The 22,631-nt window shown below is 46.6% G+C and overlaps 1 protein-coding gene across 1 annotated transcript; it reads right to left on the minus strand.

The window, feature by feature from the left end:
• Positions 1–18,420: 18,420 nt before the first annotated feature.
• Positions 18,421–20,838, minus strand: LOC125515373. The gene has a single exon (XM_048680838.1). It carries the CDS (start codon positions 20,623–20,625, stop codon positions 18,556–18,558), a length of 2,070 nt encoding a protein of 689 aa, XP_048536795.1. The 5' UTR covers positions 20,626–20,838; the 3' UTR covers positions 18,421–18,555.
• Between the last annotated feature and the right edge of the window lie 1,793 nt (positions 20,839–22,631).

Consider the following 22,631-nt stretch of genomic DNA (forward strand, 5'->3'; position numbering starts at 1 on the left):
ATCACCGTAACAAGAAAATAAAGTTTCTACGATCTGATCGTGGAGGAGAATATTTGAGTTACGAGTTTGGTATACATTTGAAAAACTGCGGAATAGTTTCGCAACGCACGCCACCCGGAACACCACAGTGTAATGGTGTGTCCGAATGTCGTAATCGTACTTTACTAGATATGGTGCGATCTATGATGTCTCTTACTGATTTACCGCTATCGTTTTGGGGATACGCACTAGAGACGGCCGCATTCACGTTAAACAGGGCACCATCAAAATCCGTTGAGACGATGCCTTATGAACTATGGTTTGGCAAGAAACCAAAGTTGTCGTTTCTGAAAGTTTGGGGCTGCGATGCTTATGTGAAAAAACTTCAACCTGATAAGCTCGAACTCAAATCGGAGAAATGTGTCTTCATAGGATATCCAAAGGAAACTATTGGATACACCTTCTATCACAGATCCGAAGGCAAGACTTTTGTTGCTAAATTCGGAAACTTTCTTGAGAAGGAGTTTCTCTCGAAAGAAGTGAGTGGGAGGAAAGTAGAACTTGACGAGGTAACTGTACCTGCTCCCTTGTTGGAAAGTAGTACATCACAGAAAACTGTTTCTGCGACACCTACACCAATAAGTCAGGAAGTTAATGATAATGATCATGAAGCTTCAGAACAAGATACTACCGAACCTCGTAGATCAACCAGAGTAAGATCCGCACCTGAGTGGTACGGTAATTCTGTTCTGGAAGTCATGCTACTAGATCATGATGAACCTACGAACTATGAAGAAGCGATGGTGAGCCCAGATTCCGCAAAGTGGCTTGAAGCCATGAAATCTGAGATGGGATCCATGTATGAGAACAAAGTATGGACTTTGGTTGACTTGCCCGATGGTCGGCAAGCAATTGAGAATAAATGGATCTTCAAGAAAAAGACTGACGCTGACGGTAATGTTACTGTCTATAAAGCTCGACTTGTCGCAAAAGGTTTTCGACAAGTTCAAGGGGTTGAATACGATGAGACCTTCTCACCCGTAGCGATGTTTAAGTCTGTCCGAATTATGTTAGAAATTGCCGCATTTTATAATTATGAAATTTGGCAGATGGATGTAAAAACTGCATTCCTGAATGGATTTCTGGAAGAAGAGTTGTATATGATGCAACCAGAAGGTTTTGTCGATCCAAAAGGAGCTAACAAAGTGTGCAAGCTCCAGCGATCCATTTATGGACTGGTTCAAGCCTCTCGGAGTTGGAATAAACGCTTTGATAGTGTGATCAAAGCATTTGGTTTTATACAGACTTTTGGAGAAGCCTGTATTTACAAGAAAGTGAGTGGGAGCTCTGTAGCATTTCTGATATTAATGTGGATGACATATTGCTGATTGGAAATGATATAGAATTTCTGGATAGCATAAAGGGATACTTGAATAAGAGTTTTTCGATGAAAGACCTCGGTGAAGCTGCTTACATATTGGGCATTAAGATCTATAGAGATAGATCGAGACGCTTAATTGGACTTTCACAAAGCACATACCTTGACAAAATTTTGAAAAAGTTCAAAATGGATCAAGCAAAGAAAGGGTTCTTGCCTGTGTTACAAGGTGTGAAGTTGAGTCAGACTCAATGCCCGACCAGTGCAGAAGATAGAGATAAAATGAAAGACGTTCCCTATGCTTCAGCCATAGGCTCTATCATGTATGCAATGCTGTGTACCAGACTGATGGGTGCCTTGCTATAAGTTTAGCAGGGAGGTACCAAAGTAATACAGGAGTGGATCACTGGAAAGCGGTCAAGAACATCCTGAAATACCTGAAAAGGACTAAGGATATGTTTCTCGTATATGGAGGTGACAAAGAGCTCACCGTAAAAGGTTACGTTGATGCAAGCTTTGACACTGATCCGGACGATTCTAAATCGCAAACCGGATACGTGATTACATTAAACGGTGGAGCTGTCAGTTGGTGCAGTTCTAAACAAAGCGTCGTAGCAGGATCTACATGTGAAGCGGAGTACATAGCTGCTTCGGAAGCAGCAAACGAAGGAGTCTGGATGAAGGAGTTCATATCCGATCTAGGTGTCATACCTAGTGCATCGGGTCCAATGAAAATCTTTTGTGACAATACTGGTGCAATTGCCTTGGCAAAGGAATCCAGATTTCACAAAAGGACCAAGCACATCAAGAGACGCTTCAATTCCATCCGGGATCTAGTCCAGGTGGGAGACATAGAGATTTGCAAGATACATACGGATCTGAATGTTGCAGACCCGCTGACTAAGCCTCTTCCACGAGCAAAACATGATCAGCACCAAGACTCCATGGGTGTTAGAATCATTACTGTCTAATCTAGATTATTGACTCTAGTGCAAGTGGGAGACTGAAGGAAATATGCCCTAGAGGCAATAATAAAGTTATTATTTATTTCCTTATATCATGATAAATGTTCATTATTCATGCTAGAATTGTATTAACCGGAAACATAATACATGTGTGAATATATAGACAAACTTAGTGTCACTAGTATGCCTCTACTTGACTAGCTCGTTAATCAAAGATGGTTATGTTTCCTAACCATGAACAAGGTGTTGTTATTTGATTAACGAGGTCACATCATTAGTTGAATGATCTGATTGACATGCCCATTTCATTAGCTTAGCACCCGATCGTTTAGTATGTTGCTATTGCTTTCTTCATGACTTATACATGTTCCTATGACTATGAGATTATGCAACTCCCGTTTACCGGAGGAACACTTTGGGTGCTACCAAACGTCACAAGTAACTGGGTGATTATAAAGGAGTACTACAGGTGTCTCCAAAGGTAGATGTTGGGTTGGCGTATTTCGAGAATAGGATTTGTCACTCCGATTGTCGGAGAGGTATCTCTGGGCCCTCTCGGTAATGCTCATCACATAAGCCTTCCAAGCACTGCAACTAATATGTTAGTTGTGAGATAATGTATTACAGAACGAGTAAAGAGACTTGCCGATAACGAGATTGAACTAGGTATTGGATACCGACGATCGAATCTCGGGCAAGTAACATACCGATGACAAAGGGAACAACATATGTTGTTATGCGGTCTGACCGATAAAGATCTTCGTAGAATATGTAGGAGCCAATATGGGCATCCAGGCCCCGCTATTAGTTATTGACCGGAGATGTGTCTCGGTCATGTCTACATTGTTCTCGAACCGTAGGGTCCGCACGCTTAACGTTACGATGACAGTTATTATGAGTTTATGCATTTTGATGTACCGAAGGTTGTTCGGAGTCCCGGATGTGAACACGGACATGATGAGGAGTCTCGAAATGGTCGAGACATAAAGATTGATATATTGGAAGCCTATGTTTGGACATCGGAAGTGTTCCGGGTGAAATCAGGATTTTACCGGAGTACCGGGAGGTTACCGGAACCCCCCCGGGAGTCATATGGGCCTTAGTGGGCCTTAGTGGAAAGGAGAAAGGGGCAGCCCAAGGTGGCCGCGCGCCTCCCCCCTCCCCTAGTCCTATTAGGACTAGGAGAGGTGGCCGGCCCCCCTCTCTCTCTTTCCCCCTTGATGAATCCTATTCCAACTAGGATTGGGGGGGGGGAGTCCTACTCCCGGTAGGAGTAGGACTCCTCCTGGCGCGCCCCAAGGCTGGCCGCACCTCTCCCCCCTTGCTCCTTTATATACGGGGGCAGGGGGGCACCTCTAGACACACAAATTGATCCTTGAGATCGTTCCTTAGCCGTGTGCGGTGCCCCCTGCCACCATATTCCAGCTCGATCATATCGTTGTAGTGCTTAGGCGAAGCCCTGCATCGGTAGAACATCAAGATCATCACCACGCCGTCATGCTGACGGAACTCTTCGCCGACGCTTTGCTGGATCGGAGCCCGGGGATCGTCATCGAGCTGTACGTGTGCTAAGAACTCGGAGGTGCCGGAGTAACGGTGCTTGGATCAGTCGGATCGGGAAGACGTACGACTACTTCCTCTACGTTGTGTGATCGCTTCCGCAGTCGGTCTGCGTTGGTACGTAGATAAAACTCTCCCCTCTCGTTGCTATGCATCACCATGATCTTGCGTGTGTGTAGGAAAATTTTGAAATTACTACGTTCCCCAACAAGCACTGCCAGCGCACATGGAGGGACGAGGGCAGAGCACCCAGAGGGACGTGAGAGCAGAGCGCGCACGACGGGACGCGAGCAGATCACGCCGCGGCCACCTGAAACGCAAGCGACCACACACATAGAGCAGTTGAACACACAGGAAATGGTCGTCTACAAGCTGGTCGGCAGTTGCTTCGCTGCGTAGAGAGCAGTCGTGTGCTACTACCTCCGTCTAGTCTATAGTCCCATTTATATTTTGTGCCATACTTTGCCCTCAAATTTAACCAACAAAATGTTAATGCATGTTATAAAAATTATATAATTGGAAACCATGTTCAAATACGAATCCAACTATATAATCTTTGGCGACATGCATTCGTATTTTATTAGTTAAATCATACTTATAAACCAAGACGGGGGTATAGTAGGTAATTAAATCGCAAACGTTTTATTTTATTAACCGTATGTGTACGTGGCCATTCATCCTTCTCTCGCACGTCTTGTCACCCAGCGCTGCAGACGGCTTACAGTGCAAGCTTGCGCAGTGCGCGGGGGCGTTTTTTGGCCAAATGGTGGCTCGAAGTGGCGTCAATGAATCGTCGTTGAGCCCGTTCCCGCGCAACCTCGTAGGTTCCCGCGCAAGCTTCCCTCCCAACTCGGTGAAATCTCCCAAAATCTCAATGCTTACCGGCCTGCTATATAAACCCTCATGACCGGCAAGTCCTGCGTCGCATTTTCCCCTCCCTCCCTATAGCTTATCTCGTCTGCTTCTCCCACAATCGCCAATGGCACCGGTCCGTCGTCGTCACTCAGCCACTCCACCGTCATCAGAGGACAGCTCCAGCTAGGAGGCTACACCGCGGCGGCGGCGCATTCCCTGGCGCAGTGTAGTGTGCGTGGCGTCCTTGTTGGGTGTGCACGGAATACCCTCCACACGCTCCGCCGCCGCTGCCCGTCGGCAGCTGTTGACAGCCACCGTTGCCGCCACACCACCGTCGAAAGCCAGGGCCATCGCCCGCTCCACCGCCGCGGCCCGAAGGCGGGAGGTGGCCGTCGTGGCCGCCACCCCACTGCCGGCCGCCGTAGCCATCACCCGCTCCGCCGCCACGGACCGAAGGCGGAAGGTGGTGGTCACCTCATCGTCGTTCCTCCGTGGCCGCCAGCCCACCGTCGACCGCCGGGGTCATCACCCTCTCCGCCACCGCCGTCCGAAGGCGGGAGGCGGAGGTGGATGCCCGCACGTGCGTCAGCGACCTTGCGCGCTACACCGAGTTCCTGCGGGAGGAGGAGGAGCGTCTCGTCAAGCACGCAAAGAGCCTTACCACCGCCGTGGCCGCGGCACACACCGCCTCAGAGGCGAGGAATCAGGAGATCTACGAGGAGAACCACCGCTTCGAGAGGGGTCGTTTGGAGCGACACAGGGCGTTCATGGTGAGCGTCACTGAAGCTGCTGCAGCGGCAGGCACCGTATTGCAGTTGGCCAGCTCGTCGGTAGGCTCCTCCTCCTCTGCCTCTTACTGAGCGTGCTCGACAGAGGAGAGGCAGCCGGAAGTAGTACAAAGCCCCTCCGTAGTAGTAGTATTTAGGGGCTATTTTGTTCAGTTCATCTGACTATAGAGTTGGTGGAACTGTACAACATACTTAAAATTAGCTGGTATATATAGTTGAACTAGCTATTTCAGTACGTGGTTGGCAACAATTGGGGAAAAGTTTGGTCGGTTCAGTTGTCGAGTTGAACTGTTTGTATAAATTAAGAACGACGACTTAATCTATGAATGAAATCTATGCTTAATTACTGAGTTTTAGTTGCAAAAATTAGATACTGCTAGTGATTTTTAGCTTCATATTTTGACAAATTGTAGTGTTACAAGGTTGACAAATGGCAATGTTACTAGATCAACAAATGTCAATCTTTCCAGTTTGACAAATGGCAACATAACCAATATGACAGATGCAAATCTTACCAAATTGTTTGTAAGTGGTTGCACACGGGTCATCCAAAAAAACTGTTTGCGTTGAAAAGATGCACAAATTCTACTCTCATTTTGCATACGGGTGTTCTATCTAAAACGTTTGCGATCAAGTGCTGCACAAATCCTGCTTGGCACATTTTCCCTTGGCTTCCTGGGGAAGTTGTCGGTTTGCATACGGGTGTTCTAACTAAAATGTTTGTGATGAGTATTTTATATTTAAAAACAATTGACATTTTTTTTCAAAAGAAAATCGTTTGATAAGTTTGTACATTAAGAGAGAAAAATGCAAGTTCGCTCAAACCATATCTTTCATTCAGTCATACTGCGAATTTATATTCGTATGATCAAGATACATTATTAAACCCAGGAAAAAAACTATTTCCGGCGGCGGCGGAGGCGCGTGCCGCACCGTCGTTGTCGTCCTCCGGGACGCCGTTGGTGAAGTCTTCAATGCAGCATAGAATGTTCTTCACTTGTAAATCAAACATCATGCCGTCGCGCGATCGACGGGCGGGGCACGGGAGGACGGCAGCTAGCGGCACTGAGAGGTAGCAGTCGACAACAGCGTCCCATGCCGCTGAGGGGGGCGCGCGCACGGGCACGGGTGCGGCGGGTGCAGCCAAACGCACGGGGACCGACGCCGCGGTGGGTGGACGGGCGCACACGTGCACGGGCACGGGCGCTGGCGCTGGCATGTGCACGAGCTCGCGCGGGTCCGCGGAGACCTCGCTGACGCCCGTGGCTTCCAGCTCTGCGATAGTGCTCAGCGACCAGCTCGTCAATGCTACGGGGATGGTCGCTGGCGCGGGCGCGGAGATGGGAGCTGGGACGGGAGCGGGGGCAGCAACCGCCGCAGCCAGCTCGTTCTGGGCCATGTCCATGAGGCCCCATTCCTCCTTATTTTCTATCTCCTCTGGCTCGGAGACGACTTCACCAAACTTGAATACTAGTGGCGGATGATCCTTCTGCGCCATGGCATTGGTGGAGGTCTGCGGGAGGGAGGGGAATGAGAGGCGAACAATAAGACCGCCCGTATTAAGCAGCGGCTCAGGCACCATTAATGGAGAGGAAGGCGGGCGGCCATGAAAGTCAAAGGGCTCGCTTCCCAGTGAGCCTGGGTAGCGTACAACTCGCATGCTTCCCGGTGAGCCTGTGCATTGGAGGACAGCTTGCATGCCTCTCGGTTAGGCTGCGCACCGGACTATGCTCGCACGCCTCCCATTCAGTCAAGGTCAAGGAGTTGTCCGCATGGCACCTCCTATAGTGGTTAAAACCAAGACACGTGGCGTCACACGAATGGTTAACAGAACGCACATGGTTTGAATTATACAAACGTTTGAGATATTAAAGTGGCAGCTATTTTTTCAAAATGCCTTTGTTGGCTGTTATTCGATTGCGCCTTCTCTCAAAATGGACATGAAAAATACCACAGCATGTCGGGTGCCATTCCATGATAGCATGCCAAGTTTCATGAATTTCAGATGAGTTTTGGATTTACTAGAATTTAAAAACAAAGTATCTCAACGTTTTGCCGGCAATCAACGGTGCCCTGTTGTTTGAAATTTATTCCCATTTCTTGCATGGGACCTAAGCATGCACCCCAGGATACATATTTGATTTTTCAACCAATTTATATGCACTAGAGCATGTACATATAGTTCAAATTTTAATTATGCATATAAATGCATTGAAAACTCAGTTAATGCATTAGAATGTCCAAACGAACCTCGAAAAATCGCAACAATTGACACAACATGCCTGTTGTTCTATGTTGACACGAGAAATTTTTTGAAAGCAATCAGAGGCAACGGATATCGTTTCGTCCCCAAAGATGGGATGTTCCCTACCGAAACCATCATGATTGTTGTGAGAAGCTCTGGATTGTGAGAAGCATATACCCAAACCTGCCCCAAATGGGACAAAAAAATTAGCACGGCATGTTGATGCCGCTCAATGATAGCATGCCAAGTTTCATGAATTTCAGATGAGTTTTGAATTTACTAGAATTTAAAAACAAGGTATCTCAATGTTTTCGGCTGAGTGACGGTGGCAGGGTGGCAAGGTATTTTCAACCAATTTATATGCATTAGAGCATGTGCATGTAATTCAAATTTAAATTATGCACATAAATGCATTGAAAACTCAATTAATATATAAAAATGTCCAAACGAACCCCGAAATATCCCAAAAATTGACACAACACTCCCGTTCTTCTATGTTGACACTATGAAAAAATTGAAATCGAGAAGAGGCAATGGATATCGTTTCATCCAGAAAGGTGAAACATTCCCTACCGAAACCATCAGGCTTGTTGTGAGAAGCTCTGATTTGTGAGAAGCATATCCCCAAACCTGCCTCAAATGGGACAAGAAAATTACGATGGCATGTTGGTACCGCTCCATGACAGCATGCCAAATTTCATGAATTTCAGACGAGCTTTGGATTTAGTAAAATTTTAAAACCAGGTATCTCAATGTTTGCGGCCGAGTGATGGTGGCAGGGTGTTTGACATTCATTCACGTTTCTTGCATGGGACCTATGCATGCAACCAAGGACACAAATTTGAATTTCTAACCAATTTATATGCATTAGAGCATGTGTATGTAGTTCAAATTTGAATTATGCACATGAATGCATAAAAAACTCAATTAATGCATAAAAATGTCCAAACGAACCCCAAAAATCACAAAAATTGACACAACACTCCTATTGTTCTACGTTGACACGAGAATATTTTTGAAAGCAATAAGAGGCAATGGATATCATTTCATCCTCAAAGGTGGGACGTTACCTACCGAAATCATCATGCTTGTTGGGAGAAGCTCTGGTTTGTGAGAAGCATATACCCAAACCTGCCCCAAATGGGAAAAAAAATTTACCACGGCATGTTGATGCCGCTCCATGATAGCATGCCAAGTTTCATGAATTTCAGACGAGCTTTGGATTTAGTAGAATTTAAAAACCAGGTATCTCAATGTTTGCGGCCGAGTGACAGTGGCAGGGTGTTTGACATTCATTCTCATTTCTTGTATGGGACCTAATCATGCAACCAAGGACACAGATTTGAATTTCTAACCAATTTATATGCATTAGAGCATGTGCTTGTAGTTCAAATTTGAATTATGCACATGAATGCATAGAAAACTCAGTTAATGTATAAAAATGTCCAAGCGAACCCTGAAAAATCCCAAAAAATAACACAACACTCCTGTTGTTCTATGTTGACACTAGAAAAAAAATTGAAATCGAGAAGAGGCAGCGGATATCATTTCGTCCACAAAGGTGAAATATTCCCTACCGAAATCATCACACTTGTTGTGAGAAGCTCTGGTATATGAGAAGATTATACCCAAACCTATCCCAAATGGGACAAAAAAATTACCACGACATGTTGATGCCGCTCCATGATAACATGCCAAGTTTCATGAATTTCGGATGAATTTTGGATTTACTAGAATTACAAAAGCAAGTACGTCGATGTTTGCCGGAGATCCACGGTGTCGTGGTGTTCGAATTTCATCCCCATTTCTTGCATGGGACATAAGCATAAACCGATGGACACATATATGGTTTTACAACCCATGTTGGTGCACCGGAGCATGTGCATGTAGTTTAATTTTGAATTGTGCACCTGAAATGGCTAGAAAACCAATTTAATGTGTAAAATGTTCAAATGAACCTTGAATAATTCCAATTCTTTTACGACACACATATAGTTGCATGTTCACTACATATAAAAGGTCTAGCAATTCAAACACCGTCCATTGTCGTTTTGACCCCATTATGTAATTCAAATCAAGATGAAAAAATCAAGTAAATCCCACACAGTTTATTATCACCAACCGTGTGAGATGCAGCACAAATATCCTGGAGCACCGTCGGTGTACAGTACGCCTATGGCTTACGCGAGAAGGTGTGTCGGCTACAGTCCACACCGGCGTCTCAAGCACACTAGCTTGCTCCCCAAATATCATTTCACTGTTCAATCATCGCCGGTGAAAGATAGGCACGTGGACCCGCGTTGCGAGGGCAACTTCGGTGGCCCACTCCGGCAGAGCGCGGCCACAGCCGCCATGCGCGTGCTAATAAGGTGCATGAGCACGGCCGCAATCTGTGACCGGGTGGCCAAGGTAGCCCAAACGGACGCTAATGCTTCTCAGGTGGCGGCAGCAACATCTACCTCGGGGATAGCAACTGGCGAGAGCGGCACAGCAGCTGTCCGTTCCACAGCAGCGGCCTTAGCCTTGATGGAGGCCGCCCACGACCATGTCGAGGTCTCCCACGCCCAGCTCGTGGCAGTCACCGCACAAATCAAACGAAGCTTCTCCAACAACGGTCGGCAACCCACAGTCGAAGAGTTGGCAATCACCGAGAGCGTTCAAGCAGCCACCTGTTCCTCACCCGCATACCTTGCGACGACGGAGCCCGTCCAAGCACAGATTACGGCCGCCCATGCCCAGCTTGTGGCGGCCTTTTCCAAAGAGATGGCGGACACGGATGGCGAGATGCTTGCCGAGTATGGTGCGATGGATGCCATGGAGCTGCTTCCCCAGGAGACCGTCGGGCGCGAGCTGGACATGGAGACGGCGGCGAAGATCGACGAGCACCAGCCGTAGTAGTACTCTTTGTTTTGTTTAATTAAGAGCGCCGGTCTTTAATTTGTTAGAGTAATGTTTAGGTCAGCTAGCTCTGTTTAATTGCTGAACTTGCTCGATTAAGAAGTGTGGGTGTGTTGTAGTCGCTTTTGTGTACCCAAATTATGCAATGACATGGATGACCATTGTAACCAGGGAAATTCAAACCAAAAATTTTGACGCTCAAACTCATCACACACGGGTTAAGCTATCTGAATCTTTTGTGATGTTCACATATCGTACACAGTTCTGAATAAGGGACCGTGTCTGATGACACTTTGCGCGCCAGTTTTTTCGCTGAAGCAATTCCAAATTTTCGGCTTCTGCAGAAATATCTACCTCCCCGCCCCTCCTCCTTACCAAAATCCACATTTCCCCTGTTTCCGCCTTCCTTTCCAAGTTGAAACCTTCACTCCTTGTTTGCAACGCCGCCTCCTCGTCAGCGACCCTCCTTCACGCTGCTCGGCCTCATCTATCCAGGCAGGTAATTCACACCCGACCCCCATCCTCCTCCTCCTTCTACATCCCACATGCCCTGACCGCCGGCGCGACACCTTCCACCCAAATCACTGACCCCTCCACCAAATAAGCGCCGCCCTAAGCCATGGTGCACGCAGTATAGCCAGGATCTCAAGGAGCATTTGGCAGCGGAGAAGCAAATCGCGGCCGCACGCGCGGATGAGGTCGCGATGGCTGCCATTCGTGCTGAACCCCAGATCTTGGAGGAGCACCTTGCCATTTGCTAGCTACGCCGGTTAAGCATGCCCGAATTACCCGTTGCGTGTGCTGCTCCTGCCTTTCCTTAACAAATTCTAGTGAATTGGGTATCTAATTTTACCATGCAATCTGTTGCTCTAGTGTATATGTTCTATATGTCGTGTAGTGTGGTGCTCACTTATTAACTGTTTGGTTAATTAGTTGTCGTCTTCAGTTAACTCTTTGGTTCAATTCTGCAAATTTGATGTTCAATTCTTCAGGCTGCAATTTTGTATTGTATTCCATGTGAGAAATAAATCGAACTTATCTTTACAAAATACATGAGAAACAAATACAATTGCTATATTTCCAAGTTGTCAAGCATGCTTTGTTTGTTTATACATTGTGCAATGTGGTGCTCAGTTAACGTTTGGTTCATTTGTGTTGTGGTGTTTAGTTAACTGTTTGGTTCAATTCTGCAATGCGATGTTCAATAGTTGTGGGTGCATTCTGTTATTGTATACCAGGTGACGAATAAATCGAAGTTGGCCGTACTAAATACATGAGAAACGGATACAATTGCTATATTTTCAAGTTGTTAAGCATGCTTGGTTTGGTTAATTGTCTGATCTTCTATTAGGAGTATGTTATATTGTGCAAAAAAGGTCTCTGTTACTATTTGGTTCATTTGTTGTGGTGTTTAATTAGCTGCTTTGTTCAATTCTGCAATGCGATGTCCAATTGTCGTGGGTAGAATTTTGTATTGTTGTGCATGTGAGAAATAAATCGAATTTGGCTGCACTTAATACATGAGAAACATATACAAGTGTTATATTTCCTAGTTCTTAATCATGCTTGGTTTGGATAAATGAGTTTTTCATGTGGCTTGAATTAATCTTATGAATATGCAATGTGCTTATTTTTCATTAATATATTTTACTGATAGCATGCGAACCCTTACTTAACCTGATGACTAACTACCTTATATGTGTTGCAGGGAAACAATGGGAAGCACTGAGGTTTACAATCGAGGTTAGCACGTGCATGGTCCGTTGTCTAATAGCACATTATTGTGCAATTGTAGGAACCATTCTAATATTTAGGTTTTTAACAATTTTGTCTTGCACATGTAGGTCCTGCTGTCAGAGGTTTTGACCCACTGTTCGACCCTTTTTGCATATGGGGAAATGAATTGTCCATGAATATCAATCAAGTCAATAAACTCAGAAAGATTGTTAGGATAAAGAAATTAGCGACAAAAAACAACAAGATCTTTGTCTGCATAATGAAGAAGACATCAGTTCACTACAAGATGGTACTAACTATTATACCTTGCCCTTTTTTATTCCTTTGCCCCATTTCCAATATAGAGAGGATATTTATGCACATCCTTGTTTTCAGACATTTCCAAAGCAGTTCACTGATGATTACCTCTCAAACCACCTCTATGGTCAGGAGGCGAGGTAGGTTTTCATACAACACCCACGGTTCAATATTGAAGTGTTCCTGAAGAGGACGAAAGACGGACGGTCAATCATCCACAAGCACTGGCCTAAAGTTGCAAAGAACTTCAACATGAATGAAGGCTCAATATTCGCCTTCCGCTTCAGCAGTTTTCCAGATGAGATGCATCTATCTATATACCGTGTATGATACTAATTTCGAAAGGTTCTACATGTTGCATGTGAAATTTGATGCTGGTGCAGTTGTGTAATGGGGTAGCTGAGTGCTGAAGCTATATCATGTTTTACTCTGATGTATTTCAATTATGAAATCCTGCTTTCTTAATATGGAAATAAAATATATTATGTGCTTAATATGAATGTCAATTAGATTAATAAATGAATTATTAATTATAGGGCAATTAGCCTGCTAATGGCGAATTAGCTTGCTAATTGGGTTTTGCTATTGCAAACGGTTATTCAGAAAATACCGTGGGCGATGACCTCAGGCAACGCACACAGTTTCGAGGAATAAACCGTGTTGGATCAATAAACAATCACACACGACCTCTTGAAAACTGTTTGCGTTAGGCCACCTTGTGCAAACGTTTACCACATAAAAGTTGTGTGTGATGGACAGTCTTTGCCACACAGTTTCTTCTACGCACTGTGTGTGATGCATTTAATAACGCAAATGATAAAATTGTTAATATCGTGTGCAATGGCAACGCTATCATAAATGATTTAACGGGGAAAATTGTGTTTGATGTACCTGTGAATTTCCTTGGAACGACTGTGCGGGATGTACATACGAACGAAAACGTGTAGCGGGGTCTGACTGTGTGGGATGTACTTGCGACAGGAAACTATTTCGCCTGTATAATTATAATTTTTTTGCTCTACTGTACGTATTTCCGTATTTGAGCGCTCGCCGGTCGCACACGACCTCATTTTGCCGAGCGCGTGTGCCAGGAGGGCATATCCCCGACGGTTTCTGGGTCATGTGGGAAGGACCCTCCTATCGCCGTCACTCACTAGGCGACGATTCCAAATGCCGTCGCGGAAAGGGGTTAAAAACCTTTCATGTAGCACCTCGCTGTACCAGTAAATTACATGACGCTTGCATTTCATACAATAATTAAGAGATAACTCTAAGGCTCCTGCCAGTTGTCGATATTACAAAACATGATCAGCTCATACAAAAACGTATATCACATCATGTCTTGACCATATTACATCACAACATGCCCTGCAAAAACAAATTAGACGTCCTCTACTTTGTTGTTACAAGTTTTACGTAGCCGCTATGGGCTTATAGCAAGAATCGTTCTTACCTACGCAAAAACCACAACGGTGATTCATCAAGTTTGCTGCTTAACCTTCTTTAATGACCGGTCATAGTCAAATTCGATTCAACTAAAGTAGAAGAAAAAGACACCCGCCAGCCACCTTTATGCAAAATTAGTTACATGTTAGTCGATGGAACTGGTCTCATGTACGTGGACATGTAAGGTTGGTCCGGGCCGCTTCATCTTACAATACCGCCGAATCAAAATAAGACATTGGTGGTAAGCAGTATGACTATCACCGCCCACAACTCTTTGTTTTCTACTCGTGAATATCATCTACGCATAGACCTGACTCGGATGCCACTGTTGGGAAACGTTGCATGGAAAACAAAAAAAATTACGCACACGAAAGATCTATCCATGGAGATGCATAGCAACGAGGGGGAGAGTGTGTCCACGTACCCTCGTAGACCGTGAGCGGAAGCGTTTAGTAACGCGGTTGATGTAGTTGAACTTCTTAGTGATCCAACCGATAAAGTACCGAACGTACGACACCTCTGCGTTCAGCACACGTTCAGCTCGGTGACGTCCACGCCTTCTTGATCCAGTAAGATGGTGAGGTAGTGAATGAGTTCCGACAGCACGACGCCGTGGTGACGATGATGGTGATGCTATCTCCGCAGGGCTTCTCCTAAGCACTACGAAAATATGACCGAGGGTGTAAACGGTGGTGGGGGCACCGCACACGGCTAAGAGATTGTCGTGGTTATGTGTGGCGCCCCCCTCCCACATATATATAGGTGGGGGGAGGGAGAATTAGCCAAGGAGGCGCCCCAAGTAAGCCGAATCCTACTTGGGGTACTCCCCAAGCCCCCCCTTTCCTTATTAGGTGAGTGGGGAATGGTAGGGGAGGGTGGCGCCCCCCTTTTTTCCTTTCTCCCTTGTGGAGGGGAAGGAAGGAGGGGCTAGCCCTCCCCCTTTCCTTCCCTATGGCTGGCGGCCAGGGAGAGGGGCGCGCCAGCTCCTTTGTGGGCTGGTCTGTCCGCCCCCCTGGCTCATTAGGCCCATACACCTACCGGGGATGTTCGGAACCCCTTCCGGTGACTCGATGACTACCCGGTGCACTCTGAAACTCTTCCGGTGTCTGAATATCATCGTCTTTTATATCAATATTTACCTTCAGACCATTCCGGAGCTCCTCGTCATCTCCGTGATCTCATCCGGGACTTCGAACAACATTCGATCACCAAATCATATAACTCATATAACACTATATCGTCAACGAACGTTAAGCCTGCGGACCCTATGGGTTCGAGAACTATGTAGACATGAACGAGACACCTCTCCGGTCAATAACAAATAGCGGAACCTGGATGCCCATATTGAATCCTACATATTCTACGAAGAACTTTATCGGTCGAACTGTTATGACAATATAGGTAATTTCCTTTGTCTGTCGGTATGTTACTTGTCCGAGATTCGATCGTTGGTATCTTCATGCCTAGTTCAATCTTGTTACTGGCAAGTCTCTTTACTTGTTCCGTAATACATCACATCGTAACTAACTCCTTAGTCTTTTGCTTGCAAGCTTATGATGTGTATTACCAAGAGGGCCCAGAGATACCTCTCCGATACTTGGAGTGACAAATCCTAATCTCGATCTATGCCAACTTAACAAACACCTTGGGAGATACTTGTAGAGCATCTTTATGATCAGCCAGTTACGTTGTGACGTTTGATAGCACACAGGGTATTCCTCCGATATCCAGAGTTGCATAATCTCATAGTCGAAGGAATATGTATTTGATATGAAGAAAGCAATAGCAATAAACTGAACGATCAATAAGCTAAGCTAACGGATGGGTCTTGTCCATCACATCATTCTCCTAATGATGTGATCCCGTTATCAAAGGACAACACATGTCTATGGTTAGGAAACCTTAACCATCTTTGATCAACGAGCTAGTCTAGTAGAGGCTTACTAGGGACATGGTATTTGTTTATGTATTCACACATGTATTTAAGTGTTCGATCAATACAATTCTAGCATGAATAATAAACCTTTATCATGAATAAGGAAATATAAAATAACAACTTTATTATTGCCTCTAGGGGATATTTCCTTCAGATCGATCCCTTGAAATTGAGAACATGCTTTTCTGCGGGCTACATGTTTGGAAGGACTGCCTACATCATCGTCGTCTCATCCATGCAGTCCTCCTCGTCGGATGAGCCTTCGGATGACTCAATATAGTGCTCGTATATGTACTCCATATCCAAATCCATTGCTTCAAAGAAGAAGGGACAAAAAAATAGCGCGGTCATTACACTGAATAGTTGCCGGTCATGGTGAGTACTGTAGAAGTGGATGGTACCTTTGCGGCCGCTAGAGGAGTGGTGTGGAGCGTGGCAGAAGAGAAGCGACGTGCTGCCCGATGTGTATCATTGGAGGTGATGGATCCGTCGAGTTTCAGCATGGGTGCGGGGTGGCCGGGGTGGTGGAGCGACGGTGATGGCAAGAGAAATATGAAAGTAGAGCAAATGGGAGGATGGAGGCGCATGGTCCGGGAGGGGTTTTCGGTCGGACGAGGGTGTCGGAATCCTACGTGGCTGCTGTCCGGACTCCCGCAAAGTCCCTCCCAGATTGTCTCGGATTTGCGGGAAAAGGTTTGTCTGGACCAGTCGGCGAACCAATACTGGTCCGCGTTGGATGACAAAACACACCCGGACCGCGCGGAACATATGTATGCGGGCGGTTTGAAGGTCCGTTTTGAAGATGCCTCAATAGGTAGAAAACACGTCAGGGTTTTGAGTAGAAAAATCCATGCATAACAAATTTTCTAGATGAAAAATATACCGAATAATAACATCTTGACTACTAGCACCATTACCAATGGATATATCAACAACAGAGGCATAACAATGGATAATCTTTATAAATTTTTAACCACGACAAGACAGATATTTAGCTAGTCCAAGTAAAACCTGGGTACTATGTAAGTCCTATGTCATTGATCTTTCATCAAGATTATACTCCGGTTGGAACAAGCCAACAAGAAAATCAAAAGGCAATTGAGTACAAAGATGGCGAGGAACCACGCATGTGCTCACTGCATTATTAGCATGTTACCCTACGTACGTGCTGCATATTGCGGACCACCTCATCAATTGGTAGTTCGTTTATACGTACACTGACACCGACACGTAGAGTTATACTTACAAGATTGCTCAATAGATGTAACAGTAACATCTTATATTATGGACGGAGGGAGTAGTTCAATTTATGCAAGATTTCTTACACAATACATCTTTGTAAACACACAAGGTTGCACATATGCCTTCGCTCCTGCCCTCACGCGAACTCTCGTCTAGGGTTTCCCTGCCTCTCGCGTCGTCGCTGCCAGCCCGCCTCGTCTCCAATGATCCTTGGACCATGAAGGCACGGTGGATCCCGGCCCTTGCCGGCAGGAGGACTCCGTTTTAAAATGCTTTTCAGAGTATTGTTAGGGTTTGTGCCATGCTCTATAAGACGAGGCAGTGGCGGCTTCTTCAAGATGGAATAGGTCCTGCCCGCCTAGCCCCCGTACCGGTGATGTTTCAAGCGTCGTCGGAAGGCGTGTGAAGGTTTGTCTCCGACGGATCTTGTAGGACTCGGTCGGCGTTTGTCTTTGGTGGATCCGACTGGATCTGGTCTCATTAGTCTACTATGTTTGTCTGCAGGTTGGGTCCTTTCGATCTACGCTTCTTTTCATTCGTGGCGCTTGTTGTTCTGGTGCGCTGGTCCTATAGGTCCTTTGCATGATGACTTCCCGTCTGTCTACTGCAACAATGTTTTTCTGGCTTTGACGAGGGAGGGACGATGGCGACGGCGCGCCTTCCGCTCGCTCCAGTCTACTACTAGTGTTTTTTGTACTACTTTGATAGTTGATGAATAGATTGAAAGTTTTCTCGGAAAAAAAAGGGTTGCATGTATGCACCTACTCACTTGTTCCATGAATCTTTTGCACCATACACACTGACTCACTGTAACTCGAGGCTGTGTTAAAAAAATTAAACTCCAGGCTGGATTTAACAGGAACGAGCCAACTGGTACAGAACAAAACTTCTTCGCCGAGCCGCAGGGTAGGATCGATAGAAACAAGGAAAGGTTCAGGACCATGATCTACTTGCACCTGCCGTGCCGTTCAATTAGTCCTCATATATTTTGTCAGATGATATACGGTACCGAGCTTAGGTGCGGCTGCACAATAGATTAGACCAACATTGTTGAGAAGAAGAGTTCACCCTCATAGTCTTTGAAAAAGAGTTGGTAGTCAATAAAATTCACATGGCCTTCAAGAACCGAGAGCAAGATACAATTTACATGGCTTCAATCAAGAAAGAAAATGGTGATACACACGTTAGATTTGTCATAACCATGTCCCTGCCTAATTGGAGCCTTCCACCTAATTGGAGCCTTCCACTACATGTAACTTATCCTTCTCTTTTTGGATAAGCTCCTCCAAATAAAATTGGTAGAAGTGTTCTGCCATGAGCCACAGGATGGTTGTCAACTCGCCGCCACTGTTGAGCTTCTTGGCATGAGCCTTCCTGCTGCATTTGTTGCTTGCATAGACAAGAATATCCGTCCACACATCTAGGACAAGTTTCAAGGAATCAGCCGTTCCATCTTTCTCTTCCCTTAGCAGTTGCTTGGCAAGTCTAACTACATAGGACAGTCGAGGAGTATCATGCCTGAAGCCTTTGCTCGCACATAGGATTCTTGCAAGCTCCTCTCTGTCAGCGACCCTGGAACTAGAACCGGGGTCATCGTGCAAGCGGAAGAGATTCTTGAGCTTCGCGCAGATGTTGTTCGTGTGTTGGCGCCTAGATGTCATCGACTGTCCAGTCTTCAATAGATTTTCGCAGGTTCGTTGATACAGCCTGTTCTGGGAGAGGCCTGGCAACATGTCGGGTTGCGCCACAAGGAGGAACATCATGTAGTTTGATATCACCTTGATCGCCTCGACATTGAGCGTTGCATCCTCGTCCTTTGCCCGCTCGCTCTTGACGAGGAAAACATCGCTGCCGATGTGCCAGATGATGATGCACTCCTGAAACTCAACACCGAGTGAGTCTTTGAGTATGCCATGGTAAAGTTTCCTGAGAACCAGTGGTTCCTCGCCCCACCTGTTCCTGAGCATACCTAGTGAATTCACACCCCCTTCGTTGTACATTTTTTCCATGTGTTTAGAGATACGATCCTTCACATGGTCCGGCATCTCAATGGCCCATGAGTAATGCTCCCTGTTCCACCACTCATTGAGTCCCAGTCCCACCATCTTGGCCAACCTGCCGAGCAGAGGCCTCGTGAATGCACCGTCGGAGCGCGTGCGATAGTGCAGCATGTTGAACTGCCCCATGGTACGTGACCACCTTCTTGACTTGTACCGGCTTCCTCCTCCTAGCCTCACAAGATGGTGAAGATATGCCACCAAACGCCTAAGCCGGTCCCACCTTTCGTTGCACAGAGCCGTGGTCCGAAGCCAGCGCCATCTCGTGGTACTCAGGAAGGCGAATGTCCAAGAGGAGCCTAGCGCGTTGAGCAGCGCCGTCGTCTCCATGAACAAGGCACCACCGTACAAGACGTAGGTTACGATGACGTCGACCCCGCGGTGGGCGACATCCTTGCCAATGAGCTTAAACAGAAGCAGCGAGGCGGCAATGACGAGCGGCGAGACGAGACGTACCGAGTAGCCGAACCAGGTGTGGATGACGGGCGCCTTGGTATACAACATGTCGTACATGAGGGAGAGCTCGGTCTCCATCAATGGCCAGAACTTGACCCCGTCCACCATCTTGGCGGTGTCTGAGTCGTCTTCGATCACCGGACAGTCAACTATGGCACGCTTGCAGATGTGGAAGAGCGAGTGAGCCCGTCGCACAAGGGACTCCTCGTCTAAGTGTCCACCCGCCTTGAGCACGTGATCCTGGGGGTGAAAATGCCCGTGCATGGCAGGTGGCTGCTTCTTGACGGCGCCTCGGATGCTGTCCAGGTTGCCGAGCATGAGCGCCCACGTCTTCTCCCCGTACTTGACCGCACCGACGGCGAACATCAGAACGGAGGCGAGCTGGAGCAGCGCCCCCCTGCCGGAGATATGCTCGTAGAGGACGTACACGGCCGCCAACACCTGAAGCACCACGTGTAGCAGGTGCCGCTTCCACAGCTTGTTGTCCTCCAGGGAGTAGGCGGTGATGTTGTCCGGGCCTCCGAGGTGCAGCAGGAGGAAGGGCGCCCAGAACGCGACGATGGGGTGCTCCCGCGCCGCGCCCTTGAGGGAGAGGTGGCCGAGGGCGTACGTCGCCGTGTAGTCGCCCAGCTGGTACGCCAGCCACAGCAGGAACCACAGCAATGGGTGGGCTCCGCGCCTGCGGATGCCGGCGAGGAGGAAGAGGGCGAGCTGGAGGCCGAGGCTGTGGAGCACCAGGATCTCGATGGACCAATTGTTCCAGAGGTCCTGCGCCCGAGCTGCCATTTCGATTCTCCTCTTCTGTTCCGGCAAGGAACTATGCTACACGCCTGTACAGTGTGGCTAACCTATGTCCACTCCACAACAATTGAGAATGGAGTATACATACCGGCATCCGGAACCAGTCTGGTCTCCGGCCAAAGCACTTCTAGCGGCGCCACTATCTAGCAGAGTGCTCCAGACAGCTTGCTCTCTGCCGTCAGTACCTAGCAGAGTACTCCAGACTTACGGTTCTACATCTTCTTATGCTTAATATAAGATCTCCAATACTCCGTTTGATCTTCGTACGTGGATCCCACCCATGTGGGTTGCGCGCTCTGTCTCTCTCTCTCTCCACTCAACATAGTACACGCCAAATGATAATTGCATGCATGGCGCTTCCATTCTTTCTCCTCTCTCACGACAAAAATGCATGCCTTTTATTTCTTGTAGAAAATTTAGACGATTCATATCTTTTAAACAAAACTTGCATTTTAAAGCTTCCTTTGTATATTTGAACTCATGGTAATAAGACCTTTAAAACAAGGCCAATATTGGATATACATTTTAAAACACTTTAAATTTCACAATCATATATCAGTCAAGTGAAATACTATATGGTAAATATTATATTTTCTGAAATTCAGTGAAATAATGAAAACTACTAGAGTGACCTGCGCAATGGAGTGCCTATATTGTGGCGGTAATGGTGCCTATGTTGAACCAACCCACAATCTCCGCGGCTACTACGGGTTGGTTCAATGAATCTATCTGGCGTTCTCTTAAGAAATAGCTTTGCTCTTGAAATCTTTAAGTCTAGTAACCCTCGAGCCTCTAGCTAGACGAGCAAGGCTGGCTCGAGGGTCATCTTTAAATTTCCGGATTGTGTAGTCTTGCGCGGACATAGTAGGCAACGAGACTCTAGAGGGTCTGGCCAGACTGGACCGATGATCTTTATCATTAGGAGTTGTCATTTTAATTTCCAAAACGCCAATGCAGTAGCTCTCAAGACTCTGATTGACCTGAACAGGCCGACCAGAGGATCTGTCAATTTTAGGAGCTGTTTTACACCTTCCTTTAAACGATGATGCAGTAGCCCCCGACCCTGAAGCTGGCCTGACAAGATCGGCTTGAGGATCAAATATTAACTAAGGAGCAATTTTGCCTTCTCATTTTGAATAAAAGTGTACACAGTAGCCCCTAAGATAAGCAGGCTGGAAAGTTTAGGTGCATGGCACTGGACTCAAAGCAGCGGGCAGGAACACTGCGGAAGGGTGCCGCCAAGCAGTAGAGGCATGGAGTTGACCAGGAGGTTATCTAGAAACTACTGACAAAGAATAGCGAGTTGGTCAAGGACACCGAGAATATCGCACATGCCAAGACTAATGAGCTTGAGGACAAATTGTGGGCCCTGAAGGGCAAGCATGATGAGTTCGAGGAGAAAGTGAGTGGTTGGAGGGCAATGTGGCCCAAGCCAACTCTGAAGGTCAGTTGGCATGGGAGGAGGTGACTAGAGCAACTAGCCAGAAAGCCTAGAAGGGAAATATGGAGCATAACGTACCCAGTTTCAGGCCCTCGCTGTGGAGGTAAAACCCTACTTCTGCTCGTGTTGTATTCTTTGGATGTTGTGTACAGAGTACAAGGATGGTATCTAGAATCGTAAGTATACCGAAGTGTAATGACTAGCCCAACCCTAGGTTATGAAGGATGCCAAGGGCCTAGTGCTACAGATTCCTAGTTGGTTTGAGTGTCCTCCTCGCATCTGATATCCTTGTCTTGAACGCCAAGTTGACAGTGTCTTCCTTCTAGAGGGTTCCCAGGTTGGTTGTTGGAACTGGCCAAGTAGTGGCCTAGGAGGCCTCAGGACAGCGTGATGGCTCGACTTCCGGCGTCCCAAAGTACCCCTAGCACGGGGACGTCATCGTGTGTAGTGAGGTTTTTCTAATTTACATGAATTTGAATAGGAATTGAGTATGGCCTTAAGTACCATTTCAATTCGAAAATTCTAAAAAGACCCAAAAATAGTAGGGCAA

This window comes from Triticum urartu, chromosome 6 (genome assembly GCF_003073215.2).
Source record: "Triticum urartu cultivar G1812 chromosome 6, Tu2.1, whole genome shotgun sequence".
NCBI classification, from domain to species: Eukaryota; Viridiplantae; Streptophyta; class Magnoliopsida; order Poales; family Poaceae; genus Triticum; species Triticum urartu.

Coding starts and splice junctions, on each gene's coding strand:
- LOC125515373 (XM_048680838.1), bottom strand. CDS start 20,625: ATGGCAGCTCGGGCGCAGGACCTCTGGAACAATTGGTCCATCGAGATC.